This window comes from Culicoides brevitarsis, chromosome 1 (assembly GCF_036172545.1).
Source record: "Culicoides brevitarsis isolate CSIRO-B50_1 chromosome 1, AGI_CSIRO_Cbre_v1, whole genome shotgun sequence".
Lineage (NCBI taxonomy): Eukaryota > Metazoa > Arthropoda > Insecta > Diptera > Ceratopogonidae > Culicoides > Culicoides brevitarsis.
This window is the reverse complement of record NC_087085.1, coordinates 1,158,875-1,179,715: the sequence shown is the minus strand read 5'-3', so window position 1 is coordinate 1,179,715 and position 20,841 is coordinate 1,158,875. Positions and strand designations below refer to the sequence as shown.

The 20,841-nt window shown below is 25.0% G+C and overlaps 1 protein-coding gene across 2 annotated transcripts in view; it reads right to left on the bottom strand.

The window, feature by feature from the left end:
- LOC134836891 (SLIT-ROBO Rho GTPase-activating protein 1-like) overlaps positions 1-20,841 on the bottom strand; it is a 56,733-nt gene that overhangs the window by 23,041 nt on the left and 12,851 nt on the right. Inside the window, exon 1 of one of the 2 annotated variants that reach the window (XM_063852162.1) lies at positions 1,984-2,699. The exons of the other annotated variant lie outside the window; for it this stretch is intronic. Coding sequence (XP_063708232.1) covers positions 1,984-2,059 — 76 coding nt within the window. The 5' untranslated portion in view covers positions 2,060-2,699. Of the gene's footprint in view, positions 1-1,983; positions 2,700-20,841 lie in introns of those variants that run through there. 2 annotated transcript variants of the gene reach the window in all.

Genomic DNA, 20,841 nt, shown 5'->3' with positions numbered 1-20,841 from the left:
TAGGCTTTTAAACAATAAATGATAATAAAAAGTGCACTCGTTCACTCGTTGTCATTAAAATAGCGAAAAAAATTGTGACTGATGTTATTTCCTCGTTTTTTTTTTGCTTCAAGCCTCGATGCGGTTGAATGTTGACCATAGTTGTTGGCTTGTCAATATTTGACATTTTTCAAAAAAATAAAAATTTTTTAATTGAATTTTGTCTATTAAAATTTATTTTAAATCAATTTACGTTACTTTTCAGTTTTAGATTTCGAACGAGAAGAGAAGGAAGATAAATGACCATGCCAATCGTTAAAATGCAAGTAATCACTTAGCGTTAACTCTCGTTCTCATAGGAGTTGAAAAACAGGAGGAAAATGGCAAAGTGCATGTGGTTTCATTGATTTTTTGTTAGAGGCAAGTTTTTGTTCGAGTTTGTTGGAAAGTTTAGAAAATAGTTGAACGTTAAATAAATTTTACACTTTTTTATTATTTTTTTTTTACAGGAATGGAAGCACGTAAAATATTTCAGGATGTTGAAGCAGTTAAATATATTGACATGGAACCTTTGAAGCAGTTTAACGGAAAATTGGTAAGTAAAAATTTTATTGGAATTTTAACCCTTACAATAATTGAAAGATTTAAGCTATTCAAGATAAATTATTTTTTTAAAGTTTAAAAAAAATAGCAAAATACCGTAATGTAGATAATTCTAAGAGAAAAATTAAAATTTAAAGTTAAAAATAGTTTTCTTAATTCAAATTCTTATTTTTTAAAATTTTTAATTGACAAATTATGAAATTTTAAATAATTTCGGATTTTTTTATTTTTATTTTAAAATTATCATTTTAGTATTAAAAAATATAAATAATTTAAATTAATAAAATTTTAATTAAAAAATATTAAAAATAAAACAATTTAATTTGTAAATTTTAAACTCTTAATTTTAAAAAATTAATTAAGAAATGAAAAAATTTTTCTTTCTTTTTAAATTAATTTTTTTTAAATATTTTTTTTCTCTTTGCATCATCTACTTTACGGTATAAAAATTAATGATTTTTTAAAGAAATCAGAAATTAAACTTAAATGAGATCAAAATTCGCTTAAAATTACTTTATAAGAAAATTTAAAGCTGACCTTTGTTCTAATCACGAATTACTCGAATCACGTAGCGCATTAAACCACTTTAGATAAAAGCTCAAGACAAATTACTTGCACTCAATTTTATTCTAAAACGCATAAAATGCACTTCTGCAAATGTCATTAACTTGCACTACTCTATTTATTTTTCTCGAATGTTCATGAAATAGAGCGTTGCTTCTCACAAGAGCAAACGACAAGTTAATGCATTTCATTTATCAAACACTAATCGACGTTTATTCTTATATATGTTTTGTTTAGTTTGTGTTTTTTTCATGATCTTTGTATGTATCTTTACTTAAAGTCATAAATAACATTTGTTTTATATTTGTTTAAAAAATTATACATTTTAAATTAATACGACAGATTTATTAGTTATGGTTCATAAAAAATAAATCATTCAACAGTAGTCGCCAGTTGACACGGATTAATTGCATAATTGTGTAATAATTCAAAAAAATATATATTAAAAAAATATATTAAAAAAATTATTTTAAAAAATATATTTAAAAAAATATATTTTAAAAAAATATTTTAAAAATATATTTAAAAAATATATTAAAAAAAATTAAAAAAATTATTTAAAAAAAATGTATATAAAAAATATATTTAAAAATATATATTAAAAAAAAATATATTTTAAAAAAAAAAAAATATTATTTAAAAAAAATAATAATATTTATTTAAAAAATATTTTTATTAAAAAATTTTTTTTAAATTTTAAAATTATATTTTTAAAAAAAAAAATATATTTAAAAAAAATATATTTAAAAACTGTATTCTAAAGAATTCTATTCCATTCTAAAGAAGTTTTCAACTTCAAAGATAAATCTTTTATATTTGTCAAAAAATAACAATTACCTGGAAAAACGTCTCTGAATTCGGGATTTGGTGCGTGTATCCATCCATTTCGTTGTTGAATAATGCATTGAAACATTTTGTTTGTTGCTTGTTTCTGCGTTCCGATTGAATATTTTTTTCTTTATTTTTTAAATGATTATCTTGTTTACGTTTATTTCGTCGAAAGTCTCATCTTCATTTTGTAACTTTCGTTCACTTCAAAAATTAAAAGCGCAAGTAATGCAATAAAAAACTTTGATAGAAATGCGTTGTTAGATAAAAGAGTTTGTTCACACAAGTTATGTGACTTCGTTGGGCTTCTGTCGTTTAAAAGTTTTGATTATATTTGATTAATAAAAATACACTTTCTAACACATTTTATAAATATTTTGACACAATAATGATTATTATTATTATTTTTGTTGCATAAAATTTTATTTTTTTAAATAAAATATTGAAGCTCAGAGATGCTCAATAAGTTCGTTATTAAAATCACGTTTTCCAAATAATAATTTTTTATTTTATTATTATCGATTTTTAATGTAATTTTAATGTAAAAATATTTTTTCTACATTTTGAATAATATAGGAAGCTGCTATAAAATATTCACAACCGAAAAATAATATTTTTTTATGTAACGAAAAAATTGTTAAAATCTACCGTGAACATGTGGTAGATGAGTTCACATAATAGAATAAAATCTCGTTGTTCGTATTATTTTAATTATTTTCAGAACTCGTGTCTCGTTCGGATGATGAAACAATGATGATGATGGAAAAACTATGGAAGTAGAATAATTTTTATGTTAATTTTTCCCGTCGAGGTGAGTGCTCATCATTGCGAAACAAGATAAATTTATGTCGAGAATCAAAGCTTTTTTTATGTAGATTCAATTAATGTCGTCGTCATCGTCTCCAATTCAATAAATTTGCATTTAAATAGTTTTCTGTGTGTGCAATAAATGTTCCTCCTTCATTAATTGATCCAATTTATTCTTCCCATATGAGCTTGACAGAAACACACAAATAATTTAATATTTCAGAATTAATTGAAGATATTTGTAACTTTCAGCATGGAATGGCAACGAAGGAGAGAAAAAAGTGTAAAATACCACAAAAGATCGTAATCAAATAATGGAAAGGTAAAATGCATGTAATTATGGGTCATATCGTGACATAAGGCGCCCCTCATTCGTGTTTTTTCTACTTTTTTTCAGATTACTTGCAGTTTTGACGCAGTTTCAAGGCGAGAAAGTGTGGAAAATCTTAACACGTGATCAAGATCAAGCTGCACTTAAAGACGTAAATTGCTCACGTTTCCGATCAAATGTCAACTCGTCTGATCTGGTTTCGTGTCAGAAATGGTTACGCGTCAAAATGTGGCTGGGAGGTCAATGAAACTGCATTTCTTATCTCGTGCGATGAACAAAGGATATTTCATATCCGACGGAAAGAACATGACATCCTCATTTATATTTCATGAATATTTAGTCAGAGGCGGAACATCAGAGCTTTTTTAAAAGTTCCTTCGTTAAAGTTTGATTTTTTAAGTCAAACTTTTTCAATTAATCCAAACCAAGCAAAAACTTCTTAACTAATTTAAAAAAAATTATGAAAAAAAATATTTTTAAAAAATGTTTTTTAATAAAAAAGGGTCCTAAAAAGTAAAAAATAAACAAAAAATTTTCAAAATTTTCAAGAAAAAAAAAAATATTTGAGTCCAAAACTTTTAATTTTAGTGAAAAATAATTAAAATAAAATTATTGGACTCGATTTTTTTTTCTTTTGATTAAATTTTGAAAAATTTTTGTTTATTTTTCACTTTTTAGGACACGTTTTCATTAAAAAGCATATTTTTATTTTTTTTTAAATATTTTTTTTAAAGTCAATTTCTTCCATTATTCCAATTAATCCAAACCAAGCATAAAAACTTTTCAACTAAAATGGGCACAGAATCCGTCACTGCTTCTAAATTGAATCAATCTCACAAGTAACCAAGATACAAATCAAATTAAGGTGCATCCCACAGACACACGTGAATGTCTTCTTAAGATACAGCAAGAAATCGATCGAATCTCTCACACACGACATAATTAATTAAAATGGAATTACCGGTTAATAAATAGCTTTTGGTCAGTGCACTTGCAATTTATATACGAGACTCGCATAAATTAATAATAAAATAAAATAAAAGCACGCAAGAGAGATAAAAAGGGACAATTTTCATGACTCATTCATCTTAATAGAAAATCTCTTAACTTTTACTCTCATTGTATAAAATTTTATTTTTTTTCCGTAATATTTTTTAACTGTTCAGTAAGCCGTTTCAGTGGCGAACAAAACAAACAAAAAATATATATAAATAATAATTGCACTTGCATTTATTTTTTTTGCATGTCTTTTTATCGTAGAAAGAAATAAATTGCAAGAAGAAGAGATTAGATACAGAGAAAAAAAAACTTTCACTAAGTAATGTTTATAAAAAATGCACTCAACAAGATTATTATAATAATTATTATATGCTCATTTAGTAAATTCACAACATTTTTACTCTTATTATTTTATTATACTATACGGTTAGTTAGCTTGCCTTGCCTTGAAAAAAGAAAATAAAATGAGGTTTTAAATGATCCGTACATTTGCAACGTTATTACCTCTTAAATAATTATTTTGCTTGAAATAAATCTTAGATTTTATACGACTTTCGTTTTTTTTTATTAAATAATTATTTTTAGCGAAAATTTATCGATACAGGAAATAATTTTTACATTTCATTATCGAAAAGTTGAAACACGTGTTTTTGACGTTTCTTCTCGATCTCGAATAAAATTGAATTAAATCAATCAAAATAAATAAATAATAATTTTTTTTAAGGATTCCACGTGCTTTATTTCATTTCTTCGTATGAAGAAAAAAAATTATTTAAAATAAAATGAGGGAACTAATCAACAAACAATGAGAAAAAAAGAAGACGACATAACAAGCATGTATGACTCATTTACATTTGAATACTAACGCAAATGACGTCTTTGTTATTTAAATGTTCTGAATTGAAATGCGTAAATTTTAAAGTGAAAATAAATTTAAATACATGACAGAGGTAAACAAAAGTGTGGTTTGGATAGGTAAGTTACCTATCATTGTTGTTAAATTTGTACAAATGACAGAAAAATGTGAATATTTATTTATTTATATATTTTTAGAGGTGTTTGAGCACGTGACAGACAAATCAGACAAAAATAGTAAAAAATGAGATTCGGATGTGCATTCATGAGAAAAAAAAGATGAATTAAAGATTTAACTTCCTTTTAAAATTATTTTAAATAAATTTGTATTAAAATTAGTTTTTATTGTTCATTCAAAAAAAAAAAAAAAAAAAAAAAAAAATCACAAAAAAAAGTTGTATCTATTTTTTTTACTCTCACACCCACACACTTAATTTTTTTCTCAGTGTCGATCAGAGTCTCGAATTATTGCTCAGTTAGTCAAGCAAACAACAATCTTCATCGAAAAACGATCAAAAGTTTGTATAAACAAGACATAAAAAATAATTTATATGGAAAAGGCATAAAAAATATTATTTTTAACATTTTCTCAAGTGTATTTTTTTCTCGTGTAATATTTTTTTTTTACTTTTGTTTCTGAAGTAGTATTTGTAATATGACGCGATGTACAAAAAAAAATCAACTGACGAAAGGTTGTTTACAATAAATGTGTTGTTTGTCGGTGATTAACAGTATAATATATTGTAAAAGAGCAAAAAAATTTACAATAACATCGTTTTGTTTGTACGACCTTTGCCAAGATGATGACTCTCAATTACTTTAATGAGCTTTATTGGTAATGAGATGTGAAATTTAGAAAATTTAAAAAGAGATTTATGTTGAGTTTTTTTTCATATTTTAATTTCTTTTTAATTATTTTTCATAATATTAAAAAAAATATTTTTAATATTTTTTTAAAAATAAATAAAAAATTATTTAATTTAAATTATAAATAAAAAATAAAATTAAATATTTTTTTTTTATAAATTTAAAAAAAAATATTTTTTAAATTAAAAATTATTTTAATTTTTTTTAAATAATAAAAAATTTAAAAAAAATTTTTAATTAAATTTAAATATTTAAAAAAAAATATAATTTTTTTTTTAATTTTTAATAAAAAATAATAAATTTTGAACAATTAAATAAAAAATGTAATATTTATTTTTTTTAATTTAAAAAAAAAATATGTAAAAATAAAATTAAAAAATACAATATAAAATGACAGCATTTTAATACCATTTAACCATATAATTAATCAAAAAATTAATTAGGACGCCACACGAATTATTTTTCACTTTTAACAAGACAGGCCAACGCCACGAAAAAATATATCAACATGCAACTCCTTTCATGATACATATTTTTTTCTGAGAACTGCGAAAAAAAATTATGTTGTTAATAAAAAATATTATTAACATTTCACTTGATATGTAATAAAAAAATTAAAGTGAGAGTATTTTTTATTGTTCAACTGTAAAAAATAAAAAAAAATATTTAGTCATCATTTTACATTCATATATCACACATGTTTCAAGAAATGAAAAAAATTACGTACTTAAAGATGTTTTATGTCTGTGCAATTTAACATGTCAGTCTCAAGAAACGAATTTTTTGTGTTATTTATCATTAAATATTTATTAAATGAATGCAAACAATCTTTTTTTCCCGCTTATTTTTAAATTTTATTGTTTCTTAATGATGAGCCAAAGTACAGTTTTTCTCATGTTTCGATTCAATTTACAAAAAATTTATAACATGAAAGGAACAAACAACATCCTTTCTGCAAAATATTTTTTTATTATTACTGTAATGTAATATAATAAAATACAGAGAAAATGTCAAGAAAGGGAATAAAAAATTATGAATTATTGCAGAAAAAGGCAACTCAGAACATAAAAAATGAACGAGAAATGTTAAGGACAGCGCCCATAAATTGCCATGACAAGCAGGAATATCGAGAAAAAAGATTGAAAAACGGAAACTTCAGTTTAAATTTTTATTTTAAGAGCAAAAAAAAAATAAAAGTTATGAAATAGTAGCAAAAAAAATTAAAGAAAGTACAAGAGAGAGAGAAATTTTCGCTTCATTGGATTTTTCGGATGAAATTATCAATTTATCGTCATGGTGTTTTATTTTACTCTCAACTCTCGGTGTTTATTACATAAAAGATAAACGCTCGAACGATCCGATCCAATTTGACATGAAACTAAAAAATCACGTGACTGGCAAAAAAATTTTTCAAGGGATAGTTTTTGTCTTCTGGTCAGTTTATCTCGCGCCGCATTAATTAAGTCTTCATATTTCCTGAATTGCTATTAATTAAAATATGTGTTTTCGTGTCGACGTACAATAATTATGAACAAAATAAATGAAAAATGTGTCAAAATAATGCAGGCAGACCGTCAGTCAGTTTGCATGTGTGTTCGTCAGAAAAAAAAATTAAAAAAAAACATGAAAAGAGAAACTGAATTGAATGAAATACAAAACGAATTGCATTGCACACGCGTTTTTTTTTTCGTATTATTATTAGAGTTTGAGCTTTAAATGTCCACTGCGGGGTATTTAAATGTCAGTCAGATGATGTGATGTGGCAAGAATACGTGCATCAGGCCATTCTTATGCACGAAACAAAAGACTCTTGATGTGTTTGTTACTGAACATGCTAATTTGAGGAATTGACTTGTGGTTCGTGGAGTCGATTTTTTATTTGAAGATACAAAGTAAAATTAATTTTAGAAGATAAAACATTTTTTTTTGAATGATTAAAATTCATTTTAAGATCTAAGCTGTTCATTTTGAGATCTGAGAGTTCATTTTGAGATCTAAACTGTTCATTTTGAGATCTAAGAGTTCATTTCAAGATCTGAGCTGTTCATTTCGAGATCGAAAAAAATTAATTTCAGCTGAAAACTTTCCCAATCTGACCTTCTTAATGATCATTCACCAATTCGACCTTCTTACTTCTTTTGTATTTACTTACAAAACTCACTCACATTCTTCCATGACTTCACTTTTTTGTTTGTTAGTTAAACATATAGCGGTACATTCAGTTAGATACGCTCCGAGTGCGACCATCACGCGCTGCGACTCAAACCCATCATGAAATGCAGTTATTTACAATAATAAAATAATAACAAGCTTCATTATTATTTACTTGCATTCTAATATATTCTTTCATAACAGACAAAAAAATTACACACACTCGCGATAGTTTGATTTGTTTGCCGCCCCATGCATCGAAAAAAATATCGAATTTTGGGTTCATTGCACTTCCATGGCGCTAAATGAAAACACGCACGATCATGCATTTAAATTTGAAAAAAAAAACTGAACAAAAAGCGAGTGTTAGAAATGTTTTTCGGGTGTTTTGCTATTCATTCAAATCGTTATTTAAATAGACGAACAATAGAAATAATTGAAATTTTTTGGTGTTAAATGACGTTAAATTGCTGCATCGCAATAAACAAACTTTTTTTTTGTGTGTGTGAGAAATTCAGAGGAAAGTGTGAAACAAAAAACGATGTGACGACAGAAATATCGATTTTCTCATCCGAAATCATGTCTTTTTAAATAAACGACAATCACGAAGTTGCAGTTAAGGCACATGAACGTCGAATAAATAACACAAAAAGATCGCGTAAATGATTAAAATTTTATATTTTTTCTGTTTAAACACAAAACGGTCAAACATAATCAGAGTCGAGCGCAAAAATAAAATATTTTCCGCAAACACTCTCGGGAATTAAATTGCCACTGTAGAATTGTTTCATATATGTTTGAAACAAAAAAAAAAGTTGCTGATAAAAATCCTACGTGAAGTCAATAATAAATACAAATTTTTAAAAGTATTTCCTGTTCCAATAAATTTTATGATTATTATTGTTTGTACATTTGATGTTTGTTTTGTTACTCGTGTTTAACTCTGCCAAGCAATTTGTTTGATTTCTCCCTTTATTATCATCGAAAACGTATTTTATAACCCAAATTTTGACCAATGCAGGTCGTCGCCACGCTTGCTAATTATGAGTGTCTCGTTGAATTATTATTTAAAATTATCATCAACGCTAATTAAGTACTCCAATAAAATTAACGACAAGCCGGTAAAAAGTCTTTGAACTGAGAGAAAAAAAAATATATTAAAAAAATATATTTAAAAAATATATTAAAAAATCTGTTATACAAGAAGTTTTCAACTTCAAAAATATATCATTTATATTCGTCAAGTAAAAAAAATAGTAAAAAAAGCGAACTAAAAAGGAATAAACAAGAGCCCTGTGTTAACAAAGTCGAAAGAAAGTAAATAAAGTTACAAAATTTTTGAGAACAAAAACTTGAATATAAAGGATTTATTTCAGTCTACGTCAGTATTAATATTTATTCTGAAATAAATCCTTTATATTCAAGTTTTTGTTCTCAAAAATTTTGTAACTTTATTTACTTTCTTTCGACTTTGTTAACACAGGGCTCTTGTTTATTCCTTTTTAGTTCGCTTTTTTTTACTTGACGAATATAAATGATATATTTTTGAAGTTGAAAACTTCTTGTATAACAGATTTTTAATATATTTTTTAAATATATTTTTTTAATATATTTTTTTATATATTTTTTTTAAATAATTTTTTTTATTTTTTTTTATATATATTTTTTTATTTATTACTTTTTAGTGTTGTTCAAGAGATATTTAATCATAAAATTCCCAAAACTGAAAAATTACCCACAGAAAATGCATTGTAGTGACCGCCTTGGGTTAAGAGGTATCATTTGTATGGGAGGTCCATTTTAGAGAACCGTAGGATAAAAGTGATGTATGGCAATGTTGTGCGTCTCGACGAGACAAACATTTCTGCATCATTAGATTTTTGAAATTTGCACTGGGATTCGGTTTAAATTTGAATTTTTCGTTTATTTTTCGTTATAATTTCGAACTCTTATATGGGGAAAATTTTTTTTGCATTGGGATCATGCCTCGATTCCACAAATGGGACCTAAATGAAGCAAAATAAGCACGACCTGTCGAAGGAATGAACCTTCTATCTATTAAGGGAAAGCCGTGAGACGTGTACGAACCGACAAACAGAAGCCTCATTGACAGAATATAAAGGATATATAAAAAATTATTTAGGCACGTGCAATAATTTTAAATGTTTTAAAATTTTATCCTTCATATTTTTTTTTAAATTTTCATTTTTATTTTTATAATTTTCTTTATTAATTTTTGTGGTTATAGTTTAATATTTTTCTAATTAAAAAAAAAATTTATAGATTATTTTTTTTTTTATTTATTTACATATTTTTTTTTATTTTTATTATTTATTTTTGAGTAAAATTTTTTTTTAAATAATTAAATATTTTTTTTTTATTATTATTATTTTTATTATTTTTTTACTTATTTGAAATATTTTAATAAATAAAAATATAAAATAAAATACAATTATACATTTTTTTTGATATAAATTATTTTTTTTTAATTAAATAAATTTTTAAAATTATTTTAAATTTCGTAAAATATTTTAAAAGTAAATTATTTTCACTTATTGCCCTTGCCTCATTTAAATTAATTTATAAAATTCGCACTACATAAACTTCCTTATGCACTTATTTAACTTTAAATTTATTAATATCATTAAGCGATTAATACTCGAAACCCCACAATGAAGCGATAAGACAATCACGTAATAATAAATAATCCATATTTATAAATAAAGAAAACAAAAAAAATATTGAACTGACTTCACTTGACACGGAATAAATTAAAATTAAAATAAATAAAATTTATGAATGAAAATTGTGAGTTGTTTCATTCAATATAATAATAACATGAAATATGGGGCAAAGTAATTTGTTTTAATCATATACAATTGTATTATCTCTCATTTTTTTGTAGATATTTTATATTTTTTTAAGAACTGCAGTTCACATGAGTTCTCAAGATTTCTTCCTTATCTTGTTTTTTATTTATTATTATAAAAAATGAGCATTATCAGTAAGAAAAAAAAGACGTTGCGCGAGTTAAATTGAAGATAATAAAAATTACCATCATTAGTTACTCAGTTAACGATTTTTTTCACAATTGAATATTTTTCGTTGTTTTAAGAAAAGAAAAAAATCATAGACAGCACGACCGGAAAGATTTGTCAATCATGCTGCATGGAAAACAAAACGCTATAATTTATTACATTCGTAACCACAACTTCCAACTTCTGATGATGAAGTCACAGTAAATTTATTACTTTGCTCGTTTACTAACTGTTGTGCATGCTAATTTAATTATAGAAGCAAAGCACGACAAAATCATAAATATTGACTGTTTTGTTAGTAACCTTTCAGTAGCGTGTTAGAGCAAAAAGCGAGTGAGAGAGACAAAAACGATAAACATCACAGCCAATCAATCAATTTTTATGTCTCGTTCCTCGCTCAAGTGGTGGTTTGTTTATCAATCATTATGTTCGGACACATATCAACAACATTGTTGCAAAATTGTTGTAATGCAGCTTGATGGATAGTTTTCTCAGAAGTACTGGATTCGCGTGAAACTTCAATAAAATAAAAAAAAATATATTAATAATTAATAAAAGTAACAACTTTATTTATTTTTAAATAATAAATTTTTATGAAAAGATTATCATAATTTTGTTGTAATTTTTGAAATAATAATCTATCATTATTAGTCGCAGTTTTCAAAAAATAAATAGACAACATTATTAACGTGAATTAGTTATGATGTGAAAAAATAAATATTTAGATTTTTTTTATTCTTATATCATTAAATATAACATTATAACATAATAAACATTTAATTAAGTTGTCAATTTTTTTTTAATAATAATATAAGATAATTTTTATTAAAAAAAATAAAAATTTTTGCTCATTATAATTTTTTATTATTGTTACATTATTTCGCTTGACCTTAAATAATTTTTAATCATCATTAAAGTTTTTTTTATTATTATTATTTTTATTATAATATAATTATAATTTAATAATAATAAAAACTTTTTTTATATTTATTTGTTTATTTACTTTAAATTACAAAAAAAGAAGAAAGTAAATAATGATATTTCTTCAAAAGAAAAAAAAATTATTAACTTAAAAAAATGCAGGCGGAATTAAATATTTCGGTTAATTTTACCAAAAAAATGTGTCATGAGGGCACTTGATTTTTTTAACAGTTATTATTATTATTTATTTATCATTAATATTATTATTTTCATACACAACAAAATTATTAAAATATTTCAACATTTATTAAAACATATCGTTTTAGACAATAATATTATTTTATTAATAGTATCTTTGTTATTTATTTATGAAAAATTTAATTTTAAAACAATATTAATAAATAAACTATTTTAATGTATTTTTTATTAATGTTATTATTATGATCAATCATTTATACCATTTTATTATTGAAAATATGTTTATTGCGTAAAATATTGTTTGAACTATTTTTCTTGAGTCAAAGCTCTTGTTTTATTATTTTTAATAATAATTATTATCTGATCGGCGCTGCACTTTGTTTTTGCTTTATTTCATTGTGTGGTTGAAAATTCTCGATTTTTCTGTTTATTTATCATCTTTTGTTATATTTTTATCAAGAATGCTCTGTGTGCGAATGATGATAAGCGTTTTGCGTCTTTTTCTTATTTTTCAATAGAGGAAAGTTATTTTTATTATTTTAGAATTTAATAAAAAAAAAATATATATAACAAAAGGTGCAGTTTTTAATATAAATTTTTATATACTTAAAAAATAATAATAATATAGATCAACAAACAAAAGAACAATAAAGATTTTTTTTCGTATTTCTACTCTTCTAACGAAAGGATTTCTATTCTCTTTTTCGCTATCATCTATTTTTTTAATATATATCTTTCGCATTTCATTTACATAACCGTTTGTTCCATTTTTCCGCTCGAAGCAGAATGAATAAGAGAGATTTCTATTATAAAGTCTTGAAGCACGTATCCAATTATTATGTTGAATATTTAGACATTTTGCTGATTGAATTTGTACCGTTGCCGTCGTCGTCGTTGTTTTGTTTGACGATTATGTGGTTTATTAAACATCATAATAAAATATATAAAAGAATATGATGAGAGATTCAATTTTCTATACTTTTATTCATATTTATGGTTAATACAGTTAACGCGCATAGTTTATCAATCCATCAAGTTTTTCGCACAAAAAAAGCCTTTTAACAATTTTTTTTTTGATTGATTGATGCTTGAAATGAACAATTAAAAACTCAACGAACTCAACTCCTCCTTTTTAATTTTTTTTTCTTCAACCTTGATCTCATTCTTCATTAAATTTTAGTCAACTTTGTCGTATTTTTTTGTGATCCAGCGATAAATAATTTTTGTTAAAGAGCGTTAAAGATAATAATTTTCGGGACGGTCTCGCACAAACACAAGCTCAAACAATTGCCCGAAAAATAATAAATATTAATAACAATCAAGCGCGTTACAAAAATAATCTTTACGATCTTTATTATTATGAATTTAATTCTTCATGACAAAAAAAAAATATTCTGAAACGAAAATTTTATATGTACAATTAAACAACATGGGAGACATGAACATGTATAAAAGTATATGTATAGAATAAAAAGGCGAGACAAAATAAATAAATACAAAAAATTATATTTATAAATAAATTGAAGGTCTTTGTATTAAATATATATGATAAATTTTTTGAAGGGCAATTGTGTTTACATTAATTTCGTGGTTGATTTTTGTCCCTTTTGATTTTTTTTGGTTATTAATAGAAGTCATTATTTTGAATAAAAATAAAATAAAAATTAACTAAATAAAATTATTAATAATTAAAAAAATAAATTTTATTTTTTTTAAATTAAATTTTTATTTAAAAAATAATTTTTTAAAAATTTATTTATTTAAAAATTTTTAAATATTTTTATTTATTTTAAATTGAAATAATACTTAAAAAAAATTATTTAAAAAAAATTAAAAAATTTTTAATTTTAAAATTATATTTTTATTTTTAATAAATATTTTTAATTAAAAAAACATTAAATTTTTAATGAATAAATTTTTAAATATTTTTATTGAATCTAAATATTTATTAATTTTCAATTAATTTAAAAATTTTTATTTAAAATTAAAATTATTATTAAAAAAAAACATAAAAAAATAATTTTATTTTATTTTCAATTATATTCTTATTTTTTATACTATTTATGAATAAGAAAAATAAATAAAAAATTTTGAATTATATTTATAAAATATTATTTTTAAAATAAAATAAAATTAATATTTTCATTTAATAAAAATGTTAAAACAAAATTAATAATAATAATGATGTCTTGTTTCAATTTTATTTTTCTTGTAGTACTTAACAACAGTTGTTCAAAAGGGATTACGCATAAAAACTACACGAGATTAACATGAAAAAATGACACGGACTATTTGATCTCTTACTCAGTCGACGTCCCTTGCCCTTTTATGCATTATTTGTTGCACCGCACGTTAAGCGGATTAAACATGAAACACAAACACAAATGTTTATAATAAAAATATATATGTTGCAAAATTAATAAAAATAAACATTTGTAATATTAATAATGGAACAGCTTGCATGGCAGATTGAAAAAAAAAACTATTGTTTGCGTTACTATCGATTTCAAACGATATTATAGCGGCTCGTTATTTACCTGAATCGCGCTTAATTAAAGTATTTCACACAAACACAGACAAAAAACAACATAAATCTCACGCATGTGATTATGGACGATTATACCAACTCGTGAGTTGCTTACGGCGACTAATTGAAAGTGAAACATGTCGGCTTACTGTCTACTGCATAAAAATATATTCGTGGAAAAAAATAATATATTATTATGTACTAACGTCTAGTTTATATTTTTTATTGTTTATTTTTTTTCAAAAAATAAAAAAAAATTAAAATAAAATAATAATTTATCAAAAACTAAAAAAAAATCCTCTCTCTTGAGAGCGATGCAAAATAAACGCGGGAAAAGCGACAATAAATTTTGTCAGATTTTGCATTTCACACTATCAACTACCGGCACTAACCAACGTGCTGGAACAATTATGAGACTTTTTCCTACTTTCGTATTTTTATTTTATTTTTTTAACAAAATAAAAAATACAAAGAACATTTTTCACAGACACAACAAATAACAAAAGGAAAGATGAAAGTATCGCCATTAATAACAATAAATGTTGTCGGAATGACCATTTTATTATTTATGATCGTAGCTTGTAGTTGCCAAAAAAAAACATAAATAAAAAAATTCGCGTGGACATTGATGAATATTCAAATTTGTAACAATACGGAATTATTTAAATTCGATTAAATTGATACAAATCTGTTTCATTTTTTTTTTATTTTTATAAATTGTTAAATTTTTGATGATTAATTATTATTCGTTAATGTTTTTGCGTAACAAGCCTCAGAGGCAAGTAAAATTTTATTGTTACATTTTTTTTGCGGTACAAATTTCTTTGGGAAATCAATCAAAAATTTTGAATGAAAGGGAAGTGAGATGAAAGAAAGAAAAAAGAAAGTTTGACTTGATCCATTAATAATAAAAAAAATCCAAGTCAGTGACCTCGCATCTATTCACAAGATTATGTTCTATGACTTGAGTTACTGATTATTACGAAACACTTTAAAAAATTTAATGAATCATTAGAGGAATAAAAAAATGTTTCAAGTGCACTTCCGTTCTTCTTTTCATTTCTGGATAGACAAGAAAGACAAATAATGTGTCAAAAACATTTCTTTGAAAAAAAAGTGAAATAAAAAAAATAAGGAAATGGAAAAAAGTGTTAAAAACATCAAACGAAAGAAGCAGAAGAGCTCAAACGTATTTCTCTTCGTTTCTTTGTCTTCTTGTGAACATTTCTCTTTTCGTTCTTTCTTTCTTTCGTCGCGTTGCAAATGAAAACAATAATATAAAGTAAAATAAAATGCAGAATAAGGTCAACGACAGGCAATGCGATGCAAGACAAACAATAAAATAAATCTTTGCATCATCATCATTCTCCGTGTCTTCTCAGCGACACATGAAAGATGCTATTAAAAAATATTCGTAATTGTAGTAAGTTAGTTAGGTTGATACAATTATTAAAAGTTTTTCCATTCGTATAAAAATTTCATTTGTATTGAATTAGCAGAACGCGATTTTCAAATTTTTTCAAATGTCATTCTTGCAATTAATTTGAAATGTCAAAATTGGAAGAATTTTTATAATTTTACAAAAATTTTATAAGACATCATCAAAATTTTGATGTTTTTTAAAAAATATATGGAAATATTTTTTGACAAAATAAGTTATTTTAATATAAGGCACAATGCGTTTGTTATATTTTTGCATAAGAAGTTTAAGAAAGCTTGAGATAGAATGGACTTTCCATTAACTCGTAATTATTTTCCTTTTTCATTCGACAGCCGACTCATGTTGCTTTTATTTTTTTCATCGACTGTACCTGACTTTTCAAATCTCTTTGAAGAGAGGTTTGCCATGGTCTTCTTCGAAATTAACTGCATACTATGTGAGTTTTATCAAATTTGTGACGGAGATTTTTTGTTTTATCCAATGAGCGAATTCTTTTCACGAATTTTGCCTTTTGATGGTTCACGACGATTGAATAAATTAAGGATCACATTAAAGATGAATTTTGTTTAAGAATGACGTTGTGATTTTTTTTAAAATTCGAAATCTGACAAATTTCAAGATCTAGAATTTTAAAAAACTGATTTCGTTCAAAAATTCGTAAATGTTAGTTCTTAATTAAACTTAAGAAATTTGAAAATCGCCATTTAGCTAATTCAAGCAAAAAAATTATAAATGATGTTAAACATAACATGAAACAAATTACTTTTTTGCTCCATCCTAATTGCGAATTGATTGTCATTTATCGCTATGGTTGTCTCGCGTCGTCACTTATTCACACATTCCCATCCCAAAACCCATTAAATCCATTAAAGAACTGTTCTCGGTGTAAATTTCTTCAATTTCCAAGCATTTTGCACCTATTACTTCGTCGTCATGCGAAATGTATTTAAATCGCATAAAAAGCCGTGTGTACAGTTAATAAATAATTATTTTCACCACACAATGAATGATCTATTATTATTTTTGTTGCTATTTGCCATCAATACGCCGCACTTAATCAATGCTAATAATATTGTTTGGGCCTCATCTCAACTCGCATAACATGAAAATGAGGTTAATTGTTTTTCATGCTTAATCAATTTTCCATCAACATCACAGAGAGATTTTACACACCAACGTCATCAGCATCATCTCGGCAGTTGTTGTTGTTGTAATAATTGTAACATGTAACTAGCAATCATCGTTTCTCTTCGCCATAGAAAGAGACATGATGGCAAACAAGAGAGAGTGCAATTTCTGCAACGCCAAGCCAACCAGTAGCTGGTCTCAGGCAGAAACCAGATTGACTGATAAATTATTTTTATTGACGATAGACGAGGGAGTGATATTTTCCTTCATTAAATTTGAATTTATTTACGAAAGTTATGAAATAAAAACCTTCAAATTTTATCGAGAGCATAGTTTTATCGACCAGAAATCATTTATTATACGATCATTGGATGTTCAATTTTTCTGCTATTGAACTTTCGCAAACGAATCTCCAGAGACTTGCGGATTTTACCAATTCAGACACAGATATTTATTTTCCATTCGTGTTTACGAATTTCGATTGCATTGAGTAATTTTTTTTCACATTTGGTGCCAAAAAAAACTTTTTTTTTCTGGGTTTGTTTATTATTATTTTTACGTTTCTGGATTTCTCGGAAAATCGTTCAATTTTCATTAAAAATCGAACTTGACCAGTTTCGGGAAAATTAATGATGAGTAAAATATTTACCTGAATCGAACGAAGGGATCAAAATGTGAGTCAAGGTTACACTTGCTCGGCGTGCTGAACGAGCAAAACTTTCCATTTTTTCTTCAAAAAAAAATTATTAGAAGGATTTTTTCCGATTCGAATCAAACAGCAACTCAAGCACGACTGAAAAATGATTCACAAGTATTTTGTTTTAAACACTCCATAAATCGAATATCTCTCACACCTCATCCTTTTTTTTACATAGCTCATATTATCGTGCACAAGTCACGCATGATATGACGCTCGTATCCTTTTTGTTTGGTAGAAGAGAGTCGTGTCGTGCTACATTGTCCAGTTCATATTCCATTTCTGGTAATTTCCCTTGAGCAATCAATGCAGTAGAGAGCACACACCGTGCAAGACAATTAAATTATGGATGAATAAGTGAAGATAAGTGCGGTAATTTCACAGCTAAAAATAGAACTTTTTTTGTTGTTGTCGTTGAATGTGTGTCACTCAAATTCCGTTTTGTTCTATTCCGTTCTGTGTTTGGAGTTCTATTGTTTTTTTTTTTTTTTAGAAAAGAACCGAAAATTAATTAACTGTTCTTTGTATTTTTTTAATGGGCGATTTCATAGAAAATTTTGACAGTTTGAAAATTTGACAGCTTTAAAAATATTTTTTTTTTACATTTATATTTTTTTGTTTGAGTTACAAAAGTTCAAAAAGTTGAATTTTAGCTAAAAATGACATAAAATATTTTTAAAAGTGCTTAAAAATTAAATTTTATTGAAAATTTTGACATCTGTCATTTTTTGACAGTTAATAAAATTTTCATAAAAAAATATTTTTGAGTTATTTTTAAATTAATTTTGTAACACTTTTAACTAAAAATAAGTAATTTTCATCAAATTTGTCAAAAAAAATTTTTTTTAAATAAAATATGTCAAAATTTCAACTGTCAAAAAAATTTCTATGGACAAGCCCATTTTTAATTAAAAACTTAAGATTTAAAATCTCGACCATGTTTTAAATTTTTTTTCCAAAGAAACAATTAAAATGATGAATGGATTAATTGCCAACCTAACCTTGATGTTTCTTTTCGCAGATTTTTATTTTTGTTTTAGCTCATTAAATGTCTTCGAGCTCGTGTCAACACATGATTGATCACAAAAGTCGCAAATTGTCACACTCATTCACTCAATAATTCAAATACTCACTAATTTAACGGCTTTTTGTCTATTTTTGGAAAAAAATAAAAGAGTGAAGATCATTAGTCAATATAGCACTTTAGTTGCTTTTATTTATTTATTCAGACTGATTAGATAATAATTTAATTTTTGACGCATTGGCGAGCAATTTCATGATTTATTTACTGATATCGGTTTTTTGATAGGGTTGAAGTCTATAAATGATTTTTTTAGAGTTCTAACAGCAACATTTATTTAAATAAATTTAAAATTTTTAATCCATTTTTTTTAAAAGAAATTTTTTAAAAGGAATTTTTTTTATATTTTTTAAAATAAAAAAAATAAACAAAAATTAAATAAATATTAAAAAATAAAAAAAATATTTAAATTAAATTAAATTTCAGTGAAAGCTTATTTTCATAAAAAAAAAACGGTTCCAGCTGTCACAAATTCCAACTGTCAAAAATCATAAAAAGCACCCGTAACACCCTTTCAATCACACTCGATATCAAAAGTAGTAAAATGAAACGCAAATCAAGGTCTCGGTCATCAAAGAGAATTTAATGACTTAATCAATACCATTTTTTACGACTCTACTTCATTCAACGCACGACCACCAACGATGACTTTTATTTTTTGGTAATTCAGCTTTATTTTTACTCATTTTTGTTATCATTACTGTCCATTACAGATAAAAATTTCATGTTCAAGGTCTCTTCGTTTTTCCACAGAACAGAAAACAGGATACAGCAACGAAGAAAAGTTGAAGGTTAAATTCCTTGAATGAACAAAAAAAAAATGAAACGCAATAACTTTTCCTCCCGTATCGCACGACGTACGGAGATCGTCAAAAGTTGGAGAGGAGACAAACGCGTCATAACAACGCATTTTGATGATTTTTCTTCGTGTGTGTGGTCGGGGTGTCATATAAGGGCGCGCACAAAAGGATGAGAAAGGATCGTGAATGAAACGGAATGAAATTCTGTTCAGCGAGAGATATTTTTATTATGGCATCAAACACACCCATAATAAATAAAGCAGCAAAAAATGCGAAGAAAATACTCGCCCACGCGAGAAAATTTCTTGTGTTACATTGTTTGTATTTGGGTATCGCATCATCATCATTTATCTTATCGTGCGAGAGAGAGAAAACTTTTTTTCTTTCCTTGGATGAATGAATGAAAGTATACAAACGCAATGAAAATGAATGGGCGAGTAAATAGCTAGAAAATGTAAATTTTTATCATCATGCGATGTATTTTATATTTTCTGACATGACGACGACGACGACGATGGCAGTTAGTTGAGCGGAGAAAGGAACATCAACTGTTGTTTCTTGTCTTCCTTTCTCTCCCCCTCACATAAGCTGGTATCACGTACGTCCCTTCCTTAATATATTTCTTATTTATCCATGTCTTCTTATAAGAAAAAAAAAAATACGAGGTCGGAAAAAATCTCATTAAATGTCACACAAAACGAATTTTTATTTTTTCATTAATTTTTTTTTTCACTAAATATTTTTTTTATTTATTAAAATTAATTTTTGATTAATTTTTTAAATAAAAAAAAATATTTATCAATTTTAAAATATTATCGAATTTTTTTTTGATAAGAATTTCTTATCATATCATATACGTCACACCCAATATTTACTAAAAAAAAGCTTTGATAATTTTTTTTATAAATTTTTTAAATTTTTTTTAACGAAGTCAGTGTGTCAATAAAATCACTTACGAATATTTTTTTTTAAAAATATTTTTTTTTTAATTTTAATTTTTTTTCGCATTTTATCTTGTTTCACAAT